Raw genomic sequence first — 19,676 nt, 5'->3', positions numbered from 1 at the left:
ATTTATTGAGATATTAGTAAATTCTTATAAATTACTTGTATACCAAAGAATATCAGATAGTGTTAACTCTCCTACCATTTGGGCAAAACTTTAACTTCGTCACTTCTTAGCACTCTGTAAATTACACTTTGCTGGTTATGTTAGCAAAATAGGTGCTTGTAATAGGTGTCTAGGTATGTTAGAAAATCGAGGTAAGTTCAAAAGGAGATATGCTCAAATTTGTTATCTTACACCTCTACTCCAAAACACATGATTTTACATTATACAGTGGAACCTCAGTTATCCGAACTCCTTGGGACCAGGGGTGGTCCATAAGTCTGAAAAGTCCGCATCTCTGAATCATGTATAAATAACCTTAAAATAGCATGAAGAAAATTTTTTAAATATCAGTATTTCCGCTACTCTAATAGAACAGTCACTACTCTAATAGAGCAATCATTTCCATGGTTTGGTTAACCAAGAATCCGGATAAGTGGGGTCCAGATAACTGAGGTTCCACCATAACTTCCCAACAGTTAGAGCAGGCCACACATCGAATATGATCAAATTTCCTTTGACCATACCTAAGATATGGGTGGCCAAAGTTTCATTTTGTTCTTCATTTTTTCTTCTAATGGGTTTACGGGACCAAGGTTTTCTTCTTTTGCACACTTTGCAAAATTGTTATAAAATGCAAATATATAAAATAGTTGCCTAGGTGAAGATAAACAGCATAATTATAAAGATGAGCTCAGGAACTAATGGATCTGTTGGTGTTATAAATGATTATTAGTGGCTGGATCTGCAAAAACCCAACACACATCACGCATTTTTAAATTCCAGTGTATTAAATATTTATAATCTTCATAGCCAAATGCATCATCTGACAAGTTTCAGCTTCATATACCAATAACTTTGGGAGATATAGCCCTAAAAAGTAGCAGCAACAGAGAAAGGTTGATTTGTACAGAGTATATAGGGAAAATAAATTACAGGCACGTACTAAAATGGTTGTAACTTACAAGCAGAATGACATACAAAGTTGAAATTTACACCATCCTGTTTGCCATGTGTAGGGAAATCTATTACTGGGTAAGCTTTCCCTTGTATCACCTGTCTTCACTACATACAAAAGTGAAATTAGTGAAGAAAGATCAATTGTGTACTATTGTTTCAGCACGTAAACACATGCCCATAACTTCTGCATCCTTATGTCTATATTGTACTGCAACGAAACAAAGATTTTTGAACTCTTGTTGAGTAGGCAAATAAAATGATATGTAGGTTTGCATTGAGTGATTTCATTGGATCCAGTCACATTTGTGTAAATAACTTGAAAATCGGTGCATACATAGGTTGACCATTATAGCAGTGCCCTGTGATTTGAAAACAAAGCAGTAATAACTACAGAGTTACAGTTACAAAGTAATAACCAAACCAATCTCCAAACCAATCAAGTGTAAAATTGCAGAACTATGACACTCTAATAGAACAGTCACTGTGAGGTAAAAAAGTGTATGAAAACATTGAAAAAGCTGCCAGGGTTCAAACCAGGGACCTTATTGGAAATTCTTAAAAAGGTGTGTTCTATTAAAATATAATAACTGGGAGGGGAGCAAAAAAATTGTACATTTAAACAAGTAGAATAGAGATTGAAATTGTGATTCTGAAAAAAACTGCGTAAACAAGAAGTAATAGGGATGGCGATTCACAATACTGCTTAATACATCAATACAAGCCAAGCAGTTTGATTTGTGTACATTGAAATTAAGATTCCTATTTTGGCTTTTTATTTCAACAGTCAAAATAGGAATCTTAATTCAATGTACACAAATCAAGCTGCTTGGCTTGTATTGATGTATTAATCAGTATTGTGAATCACCATCTCTATTACTTCTTGTTTATGCAGTTTTTTTCAGAATCACAACTTCGATCCCTATTCTACTTGTTCAAATTTACAATTTTGGTCCCCTAGTTTCTGAAATTTTTTCATGTCCATACACATGGACAACACAATTTTATGGCTGGTGTGCACTGCATGCAGTAATATAGTACTGAAGTAATAGTACTACAATAATATAGTAATATAGTATATGAAGGCTTGCTCCATGATGCTCAAGCATCTGTATACTAGCTACAGTAGTCCGGTAGAATTAAGGTTGGACCCGGAAAAAATTTGAAGAAAGCTTATTTGGTATCATTAGACAGCAAATTGTTCATAGAATAACATATCCAAAATCATCTAAAATCCACCCTGGGGAAAAATTAAAAAGGCCAATTTAGTATTGAGGCATATGTGACAGGATTCAGGAAAGTGGATCTTCCACACATATCCAATTTACCAACTTTGACAACTCATAACTTCAGATTGAAAAATGGCATTGACTTGAAATTTGATCAGTAGTGAGCACCAGCATCACTTATTAGTTGGAGAAAATTTTAGATTGATATTTACCTTGTACGCTAAGTTGTGGTTTCTTAATTAAATGCACTTGGTAGACCTAATTTTACAAATCTGGTCATTTGTGACTAACAAAAATGCATATTATCCTTCTCATAAGAAATTCATTGCAAACAATATTAGCTGTATGAAATAAGAAAAAGACTGGTTATAGAAATAAAAAGGTGCCTATCATGTAAGTTCTGAACAAATATATTTGTCACAATTATTATAAACAGTTTCCTCAGCACTTCAGCAACTCTCTCCCCTGCAACTGCCACATGCTGCAACATACTTTAATCCATGATTACAATGAGAGCATAATGTTGCTACCACATGGATTTACAGTAGAAAGCTTGCATTTACATTGTACAAATTTAAGTGAGATCTCTGGTGCTAGTCCCATGTCTCATCATCAGTTGCATACAGCCTTGATCCTTCTAGTTTCCAGCTCCATTATGGTAATGGATCAAATTAGTCATTAAGTTCCTTCTAATGAATAACTTGTAGATGCACATGCAAGTTGTGAAAGTGTGCTGCTCTTGCAATCATTTGCACATCATTTTCTTCTTGATTAGGCCAACTTTACCCTGTTCAAATGTTGCAGATGTTGTATTGTATCACAGTCACTCCATGCAGGCATGCAAAAAGAGAAGATGTAATTATGATGTTACAATAGGATGTATGTGCCCAATAATGTCATCAATTTTCCAATACTCATATGTTTTCCAACCTCTGAAAGAAAATATATACTTGCTATGTTCTGGTGCACCATGCAGGAGGACAAAAACATCAGTGTCATCAGCTACAACACACTTCCTTCAATTGCAAATTGAAGTGCACATTGAACAATCGGTGTGTCAGCATCCAAATTACTCTGACGCACAACCTGGCCATCATCTTTCAGATATTGGACAATCAATTGATGTTTGCTCTTTTCATTTGCAAGAAAACTTCTTGACTTCTGTATGCTTCCATAGATTCACTTCACTGAATACCTGCACATACCATAACATACCTGGGGATGTTGACAGGCCTACACACTTATTGCACACATGGAGATTCTGACACTGAATTACTGTTGGTCCAATGCACACTTTCAATTTTGCAATTGAAGGAAGTAGAGTGAATGTTGTATGACAACAATGAAATTCTTGTGCTACTGGTGCATGCTGGAGGCAGAACATGACAAGTACGTATCTCTTTTCATTCAGAGGTTGTAAAACATTTGAAGATTTGGAAAAATGATGACGTTATTAGGCACACACGTAGGTCCTCTTTTCACATGCCTGGGGGGTGGCTGTAATATGACATCCGCAACATTTGAATAGGGTAAAGTTGGCCTAATCAGCAATCAAACGATGTTCAAACAATTGAAAAGTTAATGATGGATTGTATAATGCAACAATTGCACATGTTGAAAAAAGTTGGAATTTGATGAGAATCAGTCTGATTCATTGAGGAGTCTCAGGTATACAAAACAAAGTACATGGAAATGGTGGCATCACACACATGCAAGCTGTGAAAGTGTGCTAACCCTTGTAGTTGGATGGAGTTTTGAGGATCAATGGTTTTAGCTGATGCCAGAAGTTATTCATTGGAAGAAACTTAATATGGGGTATGGGGCTGGAAACTAGAAGGATTAAGGCTGCAATCGATGATGATAGACATGGGACCAGTCCCAGAGATATATATATTTGTACAATATAAATGCCAACTTTCAACTGCAAATCCATGTGGTATATTATGCTCTTGTTGCAAACATGGATTATTAGTGTGTTACAAAATGTAGGGGAGAGAGTTGCAGAAGTGCTAAGGAAACTGTTTCTTATGAAAAAATAATTTAAGGATAACACATTTTTGTTAGTCACAAATGACCAGATTTGCAAAAATGGGTTTGCAAATGCATCCGATTGAGAAACCACACTCTTAGTGTTCAAGTTGAATATCAATCTGAAATTTTCTCCAACTAATAAGTGATGCTGGTGCTCACTACTGATCAAATTTCAAGTCAATACCATTTTCCAATCTGAAGTTATGAGTTGTCAAAGTTGGTAAATTGGATATGTGTGGAAGATCCACTTTCCTGAATCCAGTCACATATGCCTCAATACTAAATTAGCCATAAAAAATTCACCCAGGGTGGATTTTAGAGGATTTTTGATATGTTATTCTATGAAAAGTTTTCTTTCTAATGATATCAAAATAAACTTTCTTCAAATTTATTTCCAGGTTCACCCCTTTTTTCAGTTATATGTACTGGACTACAGGTAGAGTGTGTACTCATGATCAGTCTTATAGAATAGCTATAGATTCTGAAAAGGTATGATCATGCAACAGGCTGTATTCACTCAACGTGTTAAATGCTTTGATCCACAACAAGCATTGATGGCATTGAAATTATAAAGCTGGAAAACCCTACCAATCTGTAAAAAGTAACTATCTGTAGCTATTATTTAGTATTCTCTTGTGCAGATCCTTAAGGCAAGTGCTCTCAATATTTCGATCATGTGCAAAGGAGACATGCCCTCTTTTTAATTGTTTTTTTTTTATGATGGAAGTTTTTTTGGTTTAATATAAAAGATGATAATAATAATAATAAAAGGAAAGGTCTTCATGCTCAAACAGTGGGCAGAGAGGCAAACTCTGCCCAATCCTGTGATGATGATATTGTTGCCATTACAGAAGCAGCATTACCATGTTGAACATCAATAGCAACCTTCTGAACTAAATTTCCGGTAGCTGACTTAAGGCATGATACATATACTGGAAGGCAATACTTTTTTCTTATGGAAATTCTTTTCCCCAAAACCTTGGAGCTACCCTTAATTTTGATCGCGTACAAAGGGGACACACACCCTTTTCGATTTGAAGGGTTACACTATTTCTGATAGCTTATGAGGCTTGTTACATCCATCCTTGACCGATAAATGGCTATAGCAGCCCTTTGGAAAGTGCCCGGAATGTGGTTTAAATGATGGACTATGGGCCACACATCCTTCACTGATGCGAGTTGAAGAACTCTAAAATGTTCAGAAACAAATTTCAGTGAGTAGCATTTATGTTTAATATTTAGTTTAATACATCTTGATGTGTTTTAGTCCTGTGCATTGCTTCAGATGGCATTTTTTAACTGCTGTACTTTTGCTTTTATGGCTTCACAAGTGAATGGCATCTCAAAGCCATGACTCTTGCCCAATATCTAAGATTTTAATACCACACAGTCCTGGGTAGGAATGATTTTAAAATATGCCATACATTTTTAGTGCTGATATCTACTTCCTGTGGGCTGTAGACATGCAAAATAAGAAGATGGAGATTTGGGGCTATTCAGGAAATTTTTAAAAACTCCCAAAACCACTTCCCTTGTATTTTATACTTCCAGGTCAGTCTTTATAACACTAGAGGAAGGTTTGGAAGGTTTTTAAAACACATCCAGAGCCTGGAAGACTGCTTTTGGTGTGTGTTCTATTAGAGAGTTTTAAATTTTTTTTGCCCCGATCCCTATTGTGAACCACTATCATGATTCATGATATTAAGAAACAGTACATGTATTGAAGGAATGTGCACATACCTATGTGCCTGCCCACTTAGCTTAATTGTTTTTGCAGGCCCAACCACACTCTTGGATTTCTCTATTCCTTCACTGCTCACAGTGGTAGTGAAATGAGCAGATAGACATAATGGCTTAGGCTTCTCAGTTTTCTTCTTCTTTGATAAACTGAGTTTCTTGCACGTTGGCTCTGGAATGTCACAACAATTATACATTGTCATTCTCAAACAAAACAGCGACAAACTACCAGGACAACAGATGTTTTTTCACTCTTACCACACACTCTACACATTGGATCAACATATGAGTCCATCAAAACATGATCAAACACTGGAAACCATACAGTTGTGCATTTAACGAAGATTGGAATAGAAATTAGTTTAACCCTGCCCATTATCATTATTAAATGAGTAACTTTTTTAAAATAAATATACAGCAGTTCTTGTATGCTTTTGTTGTTATATGCCAAGAAAGCCAGTGCACCATGCTATGAGTGTATTAACAGAAAGAAAGAAAACAGCTTTTTCATACATGCATAACTCCATGGCCCCTTCTACAAAACACACCATTTTTGCATTATAGCTGTCCGACAGGTACAGTAGGCCACACAGCAATTTGATTAAATTCGCAACTGCCATTTGCAGATATGGGCATTCAAAGTTTCAATTTAATTTCTTCAGTTTTTTCTTATGCTGTTTGAGGGTTATGGGGTTTCAATTTACTTTTGCACACTTTGCAAAAATTGCTATAAAGTAAATAATTGATTACCTCTATCTTTGGTACAAATGAAGAGTGTATAAAGGTGAATTCGTGTACCAAGTTTGCTGTGAAACTGTGAATATCCAAGGAGTATTGAACATTTATTCATGTAAAAAAAAAACAACTTTTGTCATGACTACAGGAGAATAACTTGTAAACAGACTGATCATCATAGCAGTGGCTTTTGATAGTTTGAATAGCAATAGAGTTACAGAGACAAAGTTATAAAGCGAAAACCAAACAAGCATATATTCACAAGGTTGAGATGCTCTAATAGAACAGTCACCATGAGGTAAAAAGATGCACAAAAATGTCAAAAAAAATTTCTGGAGTTCAAACCAGGGACATCCATACCTAACATCTACATCCTTAACTACTGAACCACGGCTGATCACCTCGCTTAATTTCTGCTTTATAAATGAAAATTCTAACTTAAATCTGCTTATAAATAATTGTTTGTAATTGTGTGTTCTATTAGAAGTCTTTAAACATATTCACTCTATTAGAGTATTACAATAATATTACCAAATATTAATTCAGAAGTAAATCATGTACAATACATTTGTAAGTCTGTTTTCAATAATCAAAAGAAGAAATGTGAGTAAAAAGAAACCCCAAAGTCAACCGCAAGCTGGTTTTGGGGCCTTATAAAGTAGTGAAATCCACACAAAAGCAGCCAAGCTGTGAAAAACGGTGTGGCCTTCAAAAACCTGGGTGAAAAAAAGTTGTGAAATCAAAGGTGGCGGCCAAGAAATGGCTGAATTGATGTTAGTGCTAACATATTTTGATAATGGCTGTGTGCATTGTTAAAATTTATATTAGCATTAACATCATTGTGGCCATTTCTTGGCAGCCACCTTTGATTTTACAACTTTTATCACCCAGGCTTTTTATATAGGGCTGCACCATTTTTTCACAGCTTGGCTGTTTTGTTTTGTTGTTTTTTTTGCAAATTTATACAATGTGTGTGCGTGTCCTAATTTGTATTAATAGTATGATATGACACATTAATATTGGATGTACGTATTTCATAGTACCAAATGGAACTCAATACTGGATGGATTCCACACTATATGAACTGTTTATTCTACCTAATGTGACTGGAAATTTTAAGGATTTGCTGTTCATTGTGAGCAAGGAGTTCCAAAAATTTCATGAAGACTATGATTATCTTGATGACATCACATTTCACCTTTATCCATCTGATAATCCATACTTTTACTTTGGCAATGGAGATACTACTCATATAGCATTTCAGGATTACTATGATTTGTATCTTCCTGATCTTATTGAATCATGTTCATTATCATCAGCAGCATCTGATCTTATTCCACTGGATGATTATGAGTTACAAGTAGCAGTTAGTGCAGAAGGAACTGAGTTACTAAAACATGATATAATAATTCATGTTGTCGATCAGTTACCATCTCCTCTACCACCTCCAGGTAATACTCATGTTCAAGTTATATGGAACCCCATCCTGTGAATGTCCAAATATAGAATCCACCTGTGATAATGTTTACAGTTCAGATACATTAATGATGCCTACATATAAAACAGCATCATGGCACACTGAACACTATAGGTGAAACATATTAAACTGCAAAGTGGCAAGCATCACACGTATGTCCATGCATAAGCTGCCTTACAAGGACCAGAAATGGTCTACCATGAGACACACAGACGGTCAGATTTGTTTAGTGATCACTAGCCCATTTTCCAGGTGGCTACTAGCTATAAGGCAATGCTAAGTTGTAACAGAGTTTGGATTACTTCCGATTTTAAACTGTAAACATGTCCATTGCAGTTAAAGGACCTCTATATTGGTTTAGTTGTAAACGAGAAACCATTACTCAGGCTTCTACTCCCACACAACAGCATACAAATATGTGACTGGATTTTGGAAGAACGATCCAAATCGCACATTAGAAGTTTTGAGATAATCAGTTTTAAAGAATTGAAGCCAGCATAACTCTCCAAGGATAGCAAGCACGTGTATGAAATTTACACAAAAGATGCATCAATCTATTACCTTTCAAGCCACTTCCAGTCCTTGTAGCTGCTTGTACAGTTTCCCACCAAATAAGATAGAACATCTGAGCAGTTGGATGAGCGAAGTAGTATCACGAGTGCTCACAAAGGGGTGGAGGCTGGGGGGTGGCGGGGAGGGCAAGAGATAGACCTCAAAATGGAGGCAGACCATGATTGGAGTCCAGACACGAGATTACAGGGCTGTGCTGGCTCCTTAGTGGCTGATATGTAGCAAAATCAACAGAGAACACGTCTGGCCAACATTATAAGGCTGTCCACCAGTAAACCACTGATTCTTGCCAAGCCAGGTCCTTCACAAGGCCTGAAACCGCCATTTGAGCACTCCACACCACCCAGAAAAGACGTCTGTTAAAACCAGCCTCGTGTAGTTTGAGTAGTGCTGAGGGTCAAAGTTTGTAGTACGATAGTGTAGCTATCCACTGGTGGTGTTAGTTTGATTTTGCCTGCTGTGTGATTTGGATCGGTTCTGTAAAATCTGGTCACATATGTAGCTGCAATTACTCATTATGTATTTAATAACTTGTGATACCATAACATTAGCTACATGCATTTTTATAGTAAGAGCTCCAGAAATGGTAAGAATTACACAATTCAGGCTTGTAGATAGTATCCACGCGAAACAGCCAAGGTGTATAAAAAGGATGCAGCCTTCAAAAAGCCTGGGTAAAAAAGTTACTAAATCAAAGGTGGCGGCCATGAAATGGCTGCAATGATGTGGATGATAATAAATTTTAATAATAGCCTTTATTTATTATCATCAACATCATTGCAGCCATTTCATGGCCACTACCTTTGATTTCATAAATTTTTCTTCATCCAGGTTTTTTAAAGGCTGCACCCTTTTATACAGCTTGGCTGTTTTTGCATGGATTTCACTTCTTTTTGTAGTTTAAATATACCCAAAGCCAACCAAAAATTGGCTTTGAGGTTTAATTTGTTTTCACACAAACCATTGATCTTTTTATCTACAGATTCAATGAAGATGATATGATCAAACTAGTGCTCTACCAATGCAGAAAAATACCTACTGATCCAATACTAAAGACAATTTATACTGATATTTAATTAATTTATTTATTATTTATACTGAGCAGTCAGCCCTCTTAGTACGTTCAGGAAAAAAAAAGAGTTACAATACACAAACCAACTATCTAATTACAAGTGCAATAATGTGATTGTAAAAGTGATGCAGAGTCAGAGGTTACTTGCAATTGCTTATTCATGGCTATATACATATGTAGTGCCTATATTTATATATTCCTTCCAAATTAGGTATACTATTTGTCAATTACGATTTTGCAGTGACTGTTCTATTAGAGTACCTCGATTTTTTATGCAAAATGTGATAAGTTTCAGTTACTCAATTTTACAAAGCAAATCCTGCACCTTTCATGCTAAAATACAATTTGCAGCCTGTTGTCACAAGTTTTATTAGCATAGCACTTATGATGATGACGATTGGCGCGAGTAGGTCTTAATAATACCGCTGCGATCTGTACCAAAACACTTGTTTCATAGTTTTTTTCATGTCAGTGAGTTTGCAGTATCATACAAAAGATATATTCATAACCATAAACCAGCCAAAACAGTTCCTTTTGGTGACAGCTATGTCTTACCCATTATACCAACAGGTATATCAGCTAAATGCAGCTACCGTATTTCCTTGTACAAAAGTCGCATTCAAACTAATGCTTGTCTTGATTATAAGCTAGGGTTTTCCAGCAAATTTGGAAGATAAATGCTTATGGACACTACTGTTAGTACCTTTAATTTCCCTTGCTGCTACTGTTCAAACTTATTTAGAACCACCTGCAGTTATCATGTGAGTAGTCCATGCAAGTCAGTGTGCATGCAGATATGTATCATGCAATTATTTTTGAATCATTTTAGGCCTTCACTACATTTGCTTAATTAGTCAATACACTGTATAAAGATTCTCTATGCTTACCATTACAATAATGGTGTTCTACCACAACTTGAATTTGATTAAATACTGAGTGCCACTTAGACCCATCCAAAATAAATACTTGGTCTCAAATAAAGATCCTGTTCATTTACAAGCCTGGTCAAAAAATGCTGGAAAGGATATAAAACCCTGGGCTTTTATACAAGGAGTACGGTGATTCACAAGCAAAGTCAATCTGTCTAACTAGTTTTAGCCAGGAAGTGATTCCCTCTAGCACAACTACTACTATATGGCAGCTGTCACAACATGCTGCCATAATATATAGCCATATTGCGTGCACACACACAACACACAGAGCTATACAAGGGGTGTGGTGATTACATCAGCTGCAGCAGAAATATCAATGCTTTTCTCACTAAGTCTCTGGGACAGTGACATTTGGTTACTCATGCCCAGAGCCCCACTGCCATTATTAGAAGAGCATATCCTTCTGCTATTTTAATCATAATTACTGTATTATGCATCTCCTTTCTCATTGTGCGTTTCTGATAGGGTTCCACCAATACAGAAAAATACTTACCGATCCGATACAGATACCTAGCAGTACATTTTCACCGATACAGATACTGGTAATTGCCATACAATTTACACACCTCTCAAGTTAGCTATGTGTGACTGCTCTGTTAGAATATTTTATTGTGCAGTGACTATTCTATTAGAGTATTTCGATCTTTTTCATGCAAACATAGTAAGTAGCAGTTGCTCAATGTTTAACAAAGCAATTCCTGCACCTTTTGTGCTAGAATAATGCTCAACACTATTTCCAGTCTGTTATACCTCACATTTTGCTAACATAGCATTTATGATGATAGTTATGATGATGACGATTGGCGCGAGTGGCTATTAATCGGTATCGGAATACCTAAATAACCGATACCGATCGATACTAAAATACCAATATCGGCTCCAATACAATACCGATCCAATTATCAGTGGAACACTAGTTACTGAATCAACAGACTTTGCAAGCAGTGAATTAACAAGTGCTATTATTACTCTATTAATATGTTTACCTCAAAAATTATACAAAGGGTATCACTTATATTATGCATTCTGTGTTTATTTCATAATATCTCCCTTTGTACATATTACAGTATAACAATCTATATGCATCTGCAATTAATGTTGATTGGATCACATACCATGGTGCATGTATAACTGTTATGTTGCCAATGTCAGTTGTGATAATAAATGGCTTATCATCATAAGTATACCTGTACTTGCAGCACATGCATTTCATTACAATGCATAGTTATTTGGTAACTTCTCATTGTGTGACAATTATACATTGACCACCTCCCATGAAGGTATACATATGCAGGGTGTTACTTAATATATTACTGCATGTGCTGTAATGCTTATAGAGCTTAGTGTGGTGGAAGGGTGGTTGTGTATATAAGAAAGCATGCAGTAATGTCCTATTTGTGCTCAAGATACGTAGCATGTTAATTGCTTTTAATTCTTCTGATAGTGACCACAGTGGAGTTCAGCTCTTCTACCTTATCAGTGTCAGAGTCAAGTGGTTCACTGGTTGTTACTCTTGTATTATCAGGACAGGCTCAGTCTCAGTCATTCAGTGTTATTGTCATTCCTGAAGGTAACAATTCGTTACCATCTTCCGCTACAGGTAACGTTTATCGCTTGTGTTAGTCACCTGATTACAAAGTAGATATATTTTATTAGTACATTCTATGCATAAATGTTCATACATATGTGACATTCTGCTTTATCCAACAATTTTTTTTTAAATTTATAATAAGCATAATTATAATCACACATGATTTAGTAGATAGATAATTATGATTATGATTATGATGTGATTTGGATTGAGGCTAAAAAGCCTATACACCCACTCAATTACATACATACATACATACATACATACATACATACATACATACATACATACATACATACATACATACATACATACATACATACATACATACATACATACATACATACATGCATGCATACATACATGCATCCATACATAAATTAAATGCAATAAAAACAAAAACTAACTATGAATATCGTACAGTATGGTAGTACTGTATAGTAGGGATCTTGCAGAACTGGGCTTTTCCAGCCAAAAATATCACCCTAAATCCAGCCTCAAATTCCCTTCATGACAACTTGACGATATTGGTTAGGCACAGCCAAGCCCAAAAATGTCTTCAGACCAATGCCAAACCCTTCCAAAAAGTTTCTATGGAATTTAAAAATTTTTCTATTTAGCAGAATTTTATTCTGACTAACTGATGCCTTCAGCCAAGCATAACTCAACAATGGATATAGCTATGAGCTTGATTTCTTCACTGTTCGACATCGCTTCTTCCCAAGATGTACCTTTTCACCAACCGCAGTATGTACAATACACGCATCATGGATTTTCCTTTGTTCCCAGTTCTTTTTGCTGATAATGCAAGGTGTTCATTTATTCACGATGGTGCATTAGTGGCTTCCTGTTAATATGTTTGCACTGCTCAACTTTTTATGCTTGCCGGTGCATTTTTTCTCATGTGTTTGAGTTCACTAATTGTTCCAGACAACAGGTGCAGGACAAGAACTCATTTTAGCAAAGTAGAACAGGCACGTGCTGATTAGTTTGGGGATTAGTTGGCATGGTTTAATCACTTGTGTTTCTTAACACACTGCTTTGCTGTGTAAGTAGTGTACTAAGGTAGCTATTTCATTCTATGAACATAGTTAATTATTTGTTTCTCGTGTGTTGAGTTTAACTGACTGTTCCAGATGACAGGTGGATAAGAACTCATTCATAGCAAAATAGAACAGGCACGTGCTGATTAGTCTTGTGTGCTTGAGTTCAACTGACTGTTTCTGATGATGGGTGAATAAGAACTCGTTCTTAGCAGAACTGCCCCTCCCCCCACTTTGAAGAGTGGAGGGGTAGTGCCCCTCACTTTTCCCAATACCCAGTTGCTACTACATTGCAGTCATTAGCCAACTTACTTTACCTTGGTTTACTGGGGATTTGTGCTTAAGGTTATGCAAGAATGGAGCACTACATAAATCAGTGCTGGGAGTGCACGAGATTGGGATACCCCAATAGAGCAGTCACCTAACTACTCTAATAGAACATTCAACGGAATCATCATAAGTTGATCCTGCTATGCAATTAATTCAATTTGTCTCCATTAACACATATATTCAAGACCATGAGTCCATCTGAAATGCCTTCATTTACTGATGTAGCTATCTAGTTGTACAGTATATCTTAATGATAGTCATTGACATAATATTATAGGAGTATCCTATTCAAGTACACATGTACCACTGACAATGCTCTCAGATTCAACCTCAAAGCATTCAGATGTTGATTTTAAAACATACGGTAACTTACAGCCATCCCACATGACCCCCCCTCCACTTTTGAGTACTATTCTCTGCCGCTGTCTTAAACCATAAGATGTATAAATCAATCAATCAGATCATTTGTAGAATATCAGTACACCAATCTATGTGAATAATTACAGTTTATGTTCAACGAAAAATTGATAGTGTCTTCTTTGATTGACTTCCCATAGCTACATCAATTCACCTTTATGAAACGAATTAGTTATGTAGATTAATCACCAGTTCTGTAAAAGAACAGAAACAAGTACAAGAAAAAATTGGGAATTATAAACTAGAGTGGGGATCAACTAGAATATAGTGCACCAATAAAAAGTACTGAAACAAGCTTGAGTTAGTATTCTATGACATATGACAGCAAATTACTATAAGACAAAAAGAAAGAATATCCCTACTGTACCTTTCAATTATGGAAACTCCACAGCACAGTATGGATATTCACTTCTATTTGTGTTACAGTACTTTGCTGTCATCAAGACACACGGTAGTGTGTTGTGCGGCCCAAGAAGCTGGCGCGCAACCCCGTGAGTATATTGACAGGAAGAAAGAAAACGCAATTTTCGCACTTCCGTAGCTCTGTGCTGCCTTGATGAAACAAGACGAATTTTGCTGTGTACATTCCCTCCAACTTTAGTACTCCACATTCCAAATTTGAGCGAAATCACTTCAGGCATTCCTGAGATATGCGACTTCAAAAATTGGCTTAGTTTCTTCGTTTTTTTCTTCTTATTTTTCTTCCTCTTTTCGCACACTTACAAAAACTGCTATAAAACGCGAACGCGTTATCCGATTGCCTTGAACTTTGGCACACAGAAGGGGGGTATAAAGGCGCATCTCGGTACCAACTTTGGCTGGAATACCATAAACAGGCAAAGAGTTATGAGCAATTATGCACGAAAAATAAAATCAATATGTTGTCACGCCTACAGGGTAAACCGCATATGGGAAGAAGCTGAAAATCGGTGGGTGAATAGGTTAACTATTGAACCTCAAACCTTTTGTGGTTTGAAAGAAATCGAGCTAAAAACCAGGAAGATACAGCGAAAAAATCAACAGTGTGTAACAATTATGCAATCAAGATTAGCTAATAAAAAACGACTGCTTGCCACGCCTACCAGATAAACCGCTTGGGGTAATGCTTTGAAAATCGCTGTACAGATGGAGTTATCATCTTAGAAAGGCTCTTCAATGGTGTAGAAGAATCAGACTTAAAGCCACGGAGTTATAACACGAAATCCAACTTGGTGTAGCAAGTGCGAGATCGAGATACTCTAATAGAGCAGTCATCCTAATAGAGCAGTCACCCTGAACAGAATTCAAGAGATCAGTTAGAAATAAGTAACCTGTATCTCTAGAGATCGACTACAAACAAGTCACCCTGTAGAGAGTTCAGCTACAAACAATTCACCCTGTTCAGACATCAGTTAGAAGAAGTTTTCTTGTAGAGAGTTCAGTTACAAACAAATCACCCTGTTGAAAGATCAGCTAGAAGATGTCACCTTGTAGATAGTTCAAAGAAACCACCATGTAGAGAATTCAGCTACAAACTAGTGACCCTGTAGATACATCAGCTAGAAGAGGTTACCTTGTAGAGAGTTCAGCTACAAAGAAACCATTCTGTAAAGAGCTCAGCTGCAAACAAATCACCTATACAGAATTCAGCTACAAACAAATCACCCTGTAGAGAGATCGGCTAGAAGAAGTTACCTTGTAGATAGTTCAGCTACAAACAATTCACCCTGTACAGAGCTCAGTTAAAAGAGGTTTCCTTGTAGAGAGTTCATCTACAAACAAATCACCCTGTAGAGAGATCAGTTAGATGAAGTTACCTTGTAGATCGTTCAGCTACAAAGAAACCATTCTGTAAAGAGCTCAGCTGCAAACAAATCACCTATACAGAATTCAGCTACAAACAAATCACCCTGTAGAGAGATCAGCTAGAAGAAGTTACCTTGTAGATAGTTCAGCTACAAACAAATCATCCTGTAGAGAGATCAGTTAGAAGAAGTTACCTTGTAGATAGTTCAGCTACAAACAATTCACCCTGTACAGAGCTCAGTTAAAAGAGGTTTCCTTGTAGAGAGTTCAGCTATAAACAAATCACCCTGTAGAGAGATCAGTTAGAAGAAGTTACCTTGTAGATCGTTCAGCTACAAACAATTCACCCTGTAAAGAGATCAGCTAGAAGAAGCTACCTTGTAGAGAGTTCAGCTACAAAGAAACCATCATGTAGAGAATTCAGCCACAAACAAATCACGTGTAGAGAGTTCAGCTACAAACAAATCTCCCTGTAGAGAGATCAGCTAGAAGAAGTTTCCTTGTAGAGAGTTCTGCTACAAACAAATCACCCTGTAGAAAGATCAGCTAGAAGAAATCACCTTGTAGAGAGTTCAGCTTCAAAGAAACAATCATGTAGATAGTTCAGGTACAAACAAATCACCCTGTAGAAAGATCAGCTATAGAAGAAATCACCTTGTAGAGAGTTCAGCTACAAAGAAACTATCATGTAGAGAGTTCAACTACAAACAAATCACCCTGTAGAAAGATCAGCTATAGAAGAAATCACCTTGTAGAGAGTTCAGCTACAAAGAAACCATCATGTAGAGAGTTCAGCTACAAACAAATCGGCCTGTAGAGAGATCAGCTAGAAGAAATTACCTTGTAGAGAGTTCAGCTACAAAGAAGCCATCATGTAGAGAGTTCAGCTGCAAACAAATCACCTGTAGAGAGTTAAGCTACAAGCAAATCTCCCTGTAGAGAGATCAGCTAGAAGAAGTCACCTTGCAGGGAGTTCAGTTACAAAGAAATAAACCATGTAGAGAGTTCAGCTGCAAACAAATCACCTGTAGAGAGTTTAGCTAGAAACAAGTCACCCTGTAGAGAGATCAGCTAGATACAAGTCACCTTGTAGAGAGTTCAGCTAGAAGAAGTCACATTGTAGAGAGTTCAGCTACAAAGAAACTACCATGTAGAGAGTTCAGCTGCAAACAAATCACCTGTAGAGAGTTAAGCTACAAGCAAATCTCCCTGTAGAGAGATCAGCTAGAAGAAGTCACCTTGCAGGGAGTTCAGTTACAAAGAAATAAACCATGTAGAGAGTTCAGCTGCAAACAAATCACCTGTAGAGAGTTTAGCTAGAAACAAGTCACCCTGTAGAGAGATCAGCTAGATACAAGTCACCTTGTAGAGAGTTCAGCTAGAAGAAGTCACATTGTAGAGAGTTCAGCTACAAAGAAACTACCATGTAGAGAGTTCAGCTGCAAACAAATCACCCTGTAGAGAACTCAGCTACAAACAAATATGCAGTGTAAAAAGATCAGCTAGAAGAAGTTACCTTGTAGAGAGTTCAGCTACAAACAAATCACCTGTAGAGAGTTCAGCTAGAAACAAGTCACCCTGTAGAGAGATCAGCTAGAAACAAGTCACCTTGTAGAGAGTTCAGCTAGAAGAAGTCACATTGTAGAGAGTTCAGCTACAAAGAAACTACCATGTAGAGAGTTCAGCTGCAAACAAATCACCCTGTAGAAAGTTCAGCTATGAACAGATCATCCTGCAGAGAGATCAGCTAGAAACAAGTCACCCTGTAGAGAGTTCAGCTAGAAGAAATTACATTGTAGAGAGTTCAGCTACAAAGAAACCACCATTTAGAGAGTTCAGCTTCAAACAAATCACCCAGTAGAAAGTTCAGCTATGAACAGATCACCCTGTTGAGAGTTCAGTTAGAAACAAGGGATCCTGTAGAGAGATCACCTAGAAGTATCGCCTTGTAGAGAGTTCAGCTACAAACAAATCACCTGTAGAGAGTTCAGCTACAAACAAATCACCCTGTAGAGAGATCAGCTAGAAGAAGTCACCTTGTAGAGAGTTCAGCTATAAAGAAACCACCATGTAGAGAATTCAGCTGCAAACAAACACCCTGTAGAGAACTCAGCTACAAACAAATCGCCCTGTAGAAAGATCAGCTAGAAGAAGTTACCTTGTAGTGATTTCAGCTACAAACAAATCACCCTGTAGAGAGTTCAGCTACAAAGAAACCATTCTGTAAAGAGCTCAGCTGCAAACAAATCACCTGTACAGAATTCAGCTACAAACAAATCACCCTGTAGAGAGATCAGCTAGAAGAAATTACCTTGTAGATAGTTCAGCTACAAACAAATCACCCTGTAGAAAGATCAGTTAGAAGAAGTTACCTTGGAGAAAGTTCAGCTACAAAGAAACCATTTTGTAAAACGCTCAGCTGCAAACAAATCACCTGTACAGAATTCAGCTACGAACAAATCACCCTGTAGAGAGATCAGCTATAAGAAGTTACCTTGTAGATAGTTCAGCAACAAACAAATCTCCCTGTAGAGAGATCAGCTAGAAGAAATTACCTTGTAGAGAGTTCAGCTACAAAGAAACCATCATGTAGAGAGTTCAGCTGCAAAGAAATCACCCTGTAGAAAATTCTGCCAGAAACAAATTGCCCTGTAGAAAGATCAGTTAGAAGAAGTTACCTTTTAGAGAGTTCAGCTACAAAGAAACCATTCTGTAAAGAGCTCAGCTGCAAACAAATCACCTATACAGAATTCAGCTACAAACACATTACCCTGTAGAGAAATCAGCTAGAAGAAGTTACCTTGTAGATCGTTCAGCTACAAACTATTCACCCTGTAGAGAGAGCAATTAGAAGAAGTCACCTTGTAGAGTGTTCAGTTACAAAGAAACCATCATGGAGATTTCTGTAATCAATATATGTGACCGGATTTGCGAAAAGGGGTCTTCCACACACATCCAATTCTGTAAACGTTGGAGACCATAACTCAGTGTTCAAGTAACATATTAATGTGAAAATTTCACCATGTATTTAGCTATAGTGGTGCTCACTACTGTCCAAATTTCAAGGCAATAGCTCTTTCCGATCTGAAGTTATCAATTGTCAAAGTTGGCAAATTGGATGTATGTGGAAGACCCCTTTTCGCAAATCCGGTCACATATGTATTATATAATTTGTACATTTACTGATAAAATATTTAAAGTACATCTACTTCATCTTTTCTTCTTCCTGTGGTGAAGAAAAAAAACATAGGTTAAAAAAGTCCCAAAGCTGGCCATAGGCCGGCTTTGGGGTATACAAATACAAAAAGAAATGAAATATAATCCAAAACAGCCAAGCTGTAAAAAAAGTGTGCGGCCCTCAGAAAGGCTATGGTGAAAAAAGATGTGAAATCCAAGGTGGCGGCCAAGAAATGGCTGTGATGGTAGGTTAATGGTTAAAATTTTAATAATGACAATTTAGGTAAATTTTGTGAAGCGGCACAAAAATTCACCTGAATTGTCGTTATTAAAATTTTTACCATTAACCTACCATCACAGCCATTTCTTGGCCGCCACCTTGGATTTCACATCTTTTTTCACCATAGCCTTTCTGAGGGCCGCACACTTTTTTTACAGCTTGGCTGTTTTGGATTAGATAATATACTAACTCAAGCTTGTTTCAGTACTTTTTATTGGTGCACTATACTCTAGTTGATCCCTAACTCTAGTTTAAAATTCCTGAAATTTATAATTAT

The 19,676-nt window shown here is 36.8% G+C and overlaps 1 protein-coding gene across 1 annotated transcript in view; it reads left to right on the top strand.

Moving 5' to 3' along the window:
* Positions 1-19,676, top strand: part of LOC136259674 (uncharacterized) — a 144,433-nt gene that overhangs the window by 15,759 nt on the left and 108,998 nt on the right. Inside the window, exons 3-4 of the mRNA XM_066053176.1 lie at positions 7,766-8,176; positions 12,221-12,376. Coding sequence (XP_065909248.1) covers positions 7,766-8,176; positions 12,221-12,376 — 567 coding nt within the window. The remainder of the gene's footprint in view (positions 1-7,765; positions 8,177-12,220; positions 12,377-19,676) is intronic.

Source organism: Dysidea avara, chromosome 7 (assembly GCF_963678975.1).
Source record: "Dysidea avara chromosome 7, odDysAvar1.4, whole genome shotgun sequence".
NCBI lineage: Eukaryota > Metazoa > Porifera > Demospongiae > Dictyoceratida > Dysideidae > Dysidea > Dysidea avara.
The sequence above is the reverse complement of the archived record's forward strand: the minus strand, read 5'-3'. Positions and strand labels throughout refer to the sequence as shown.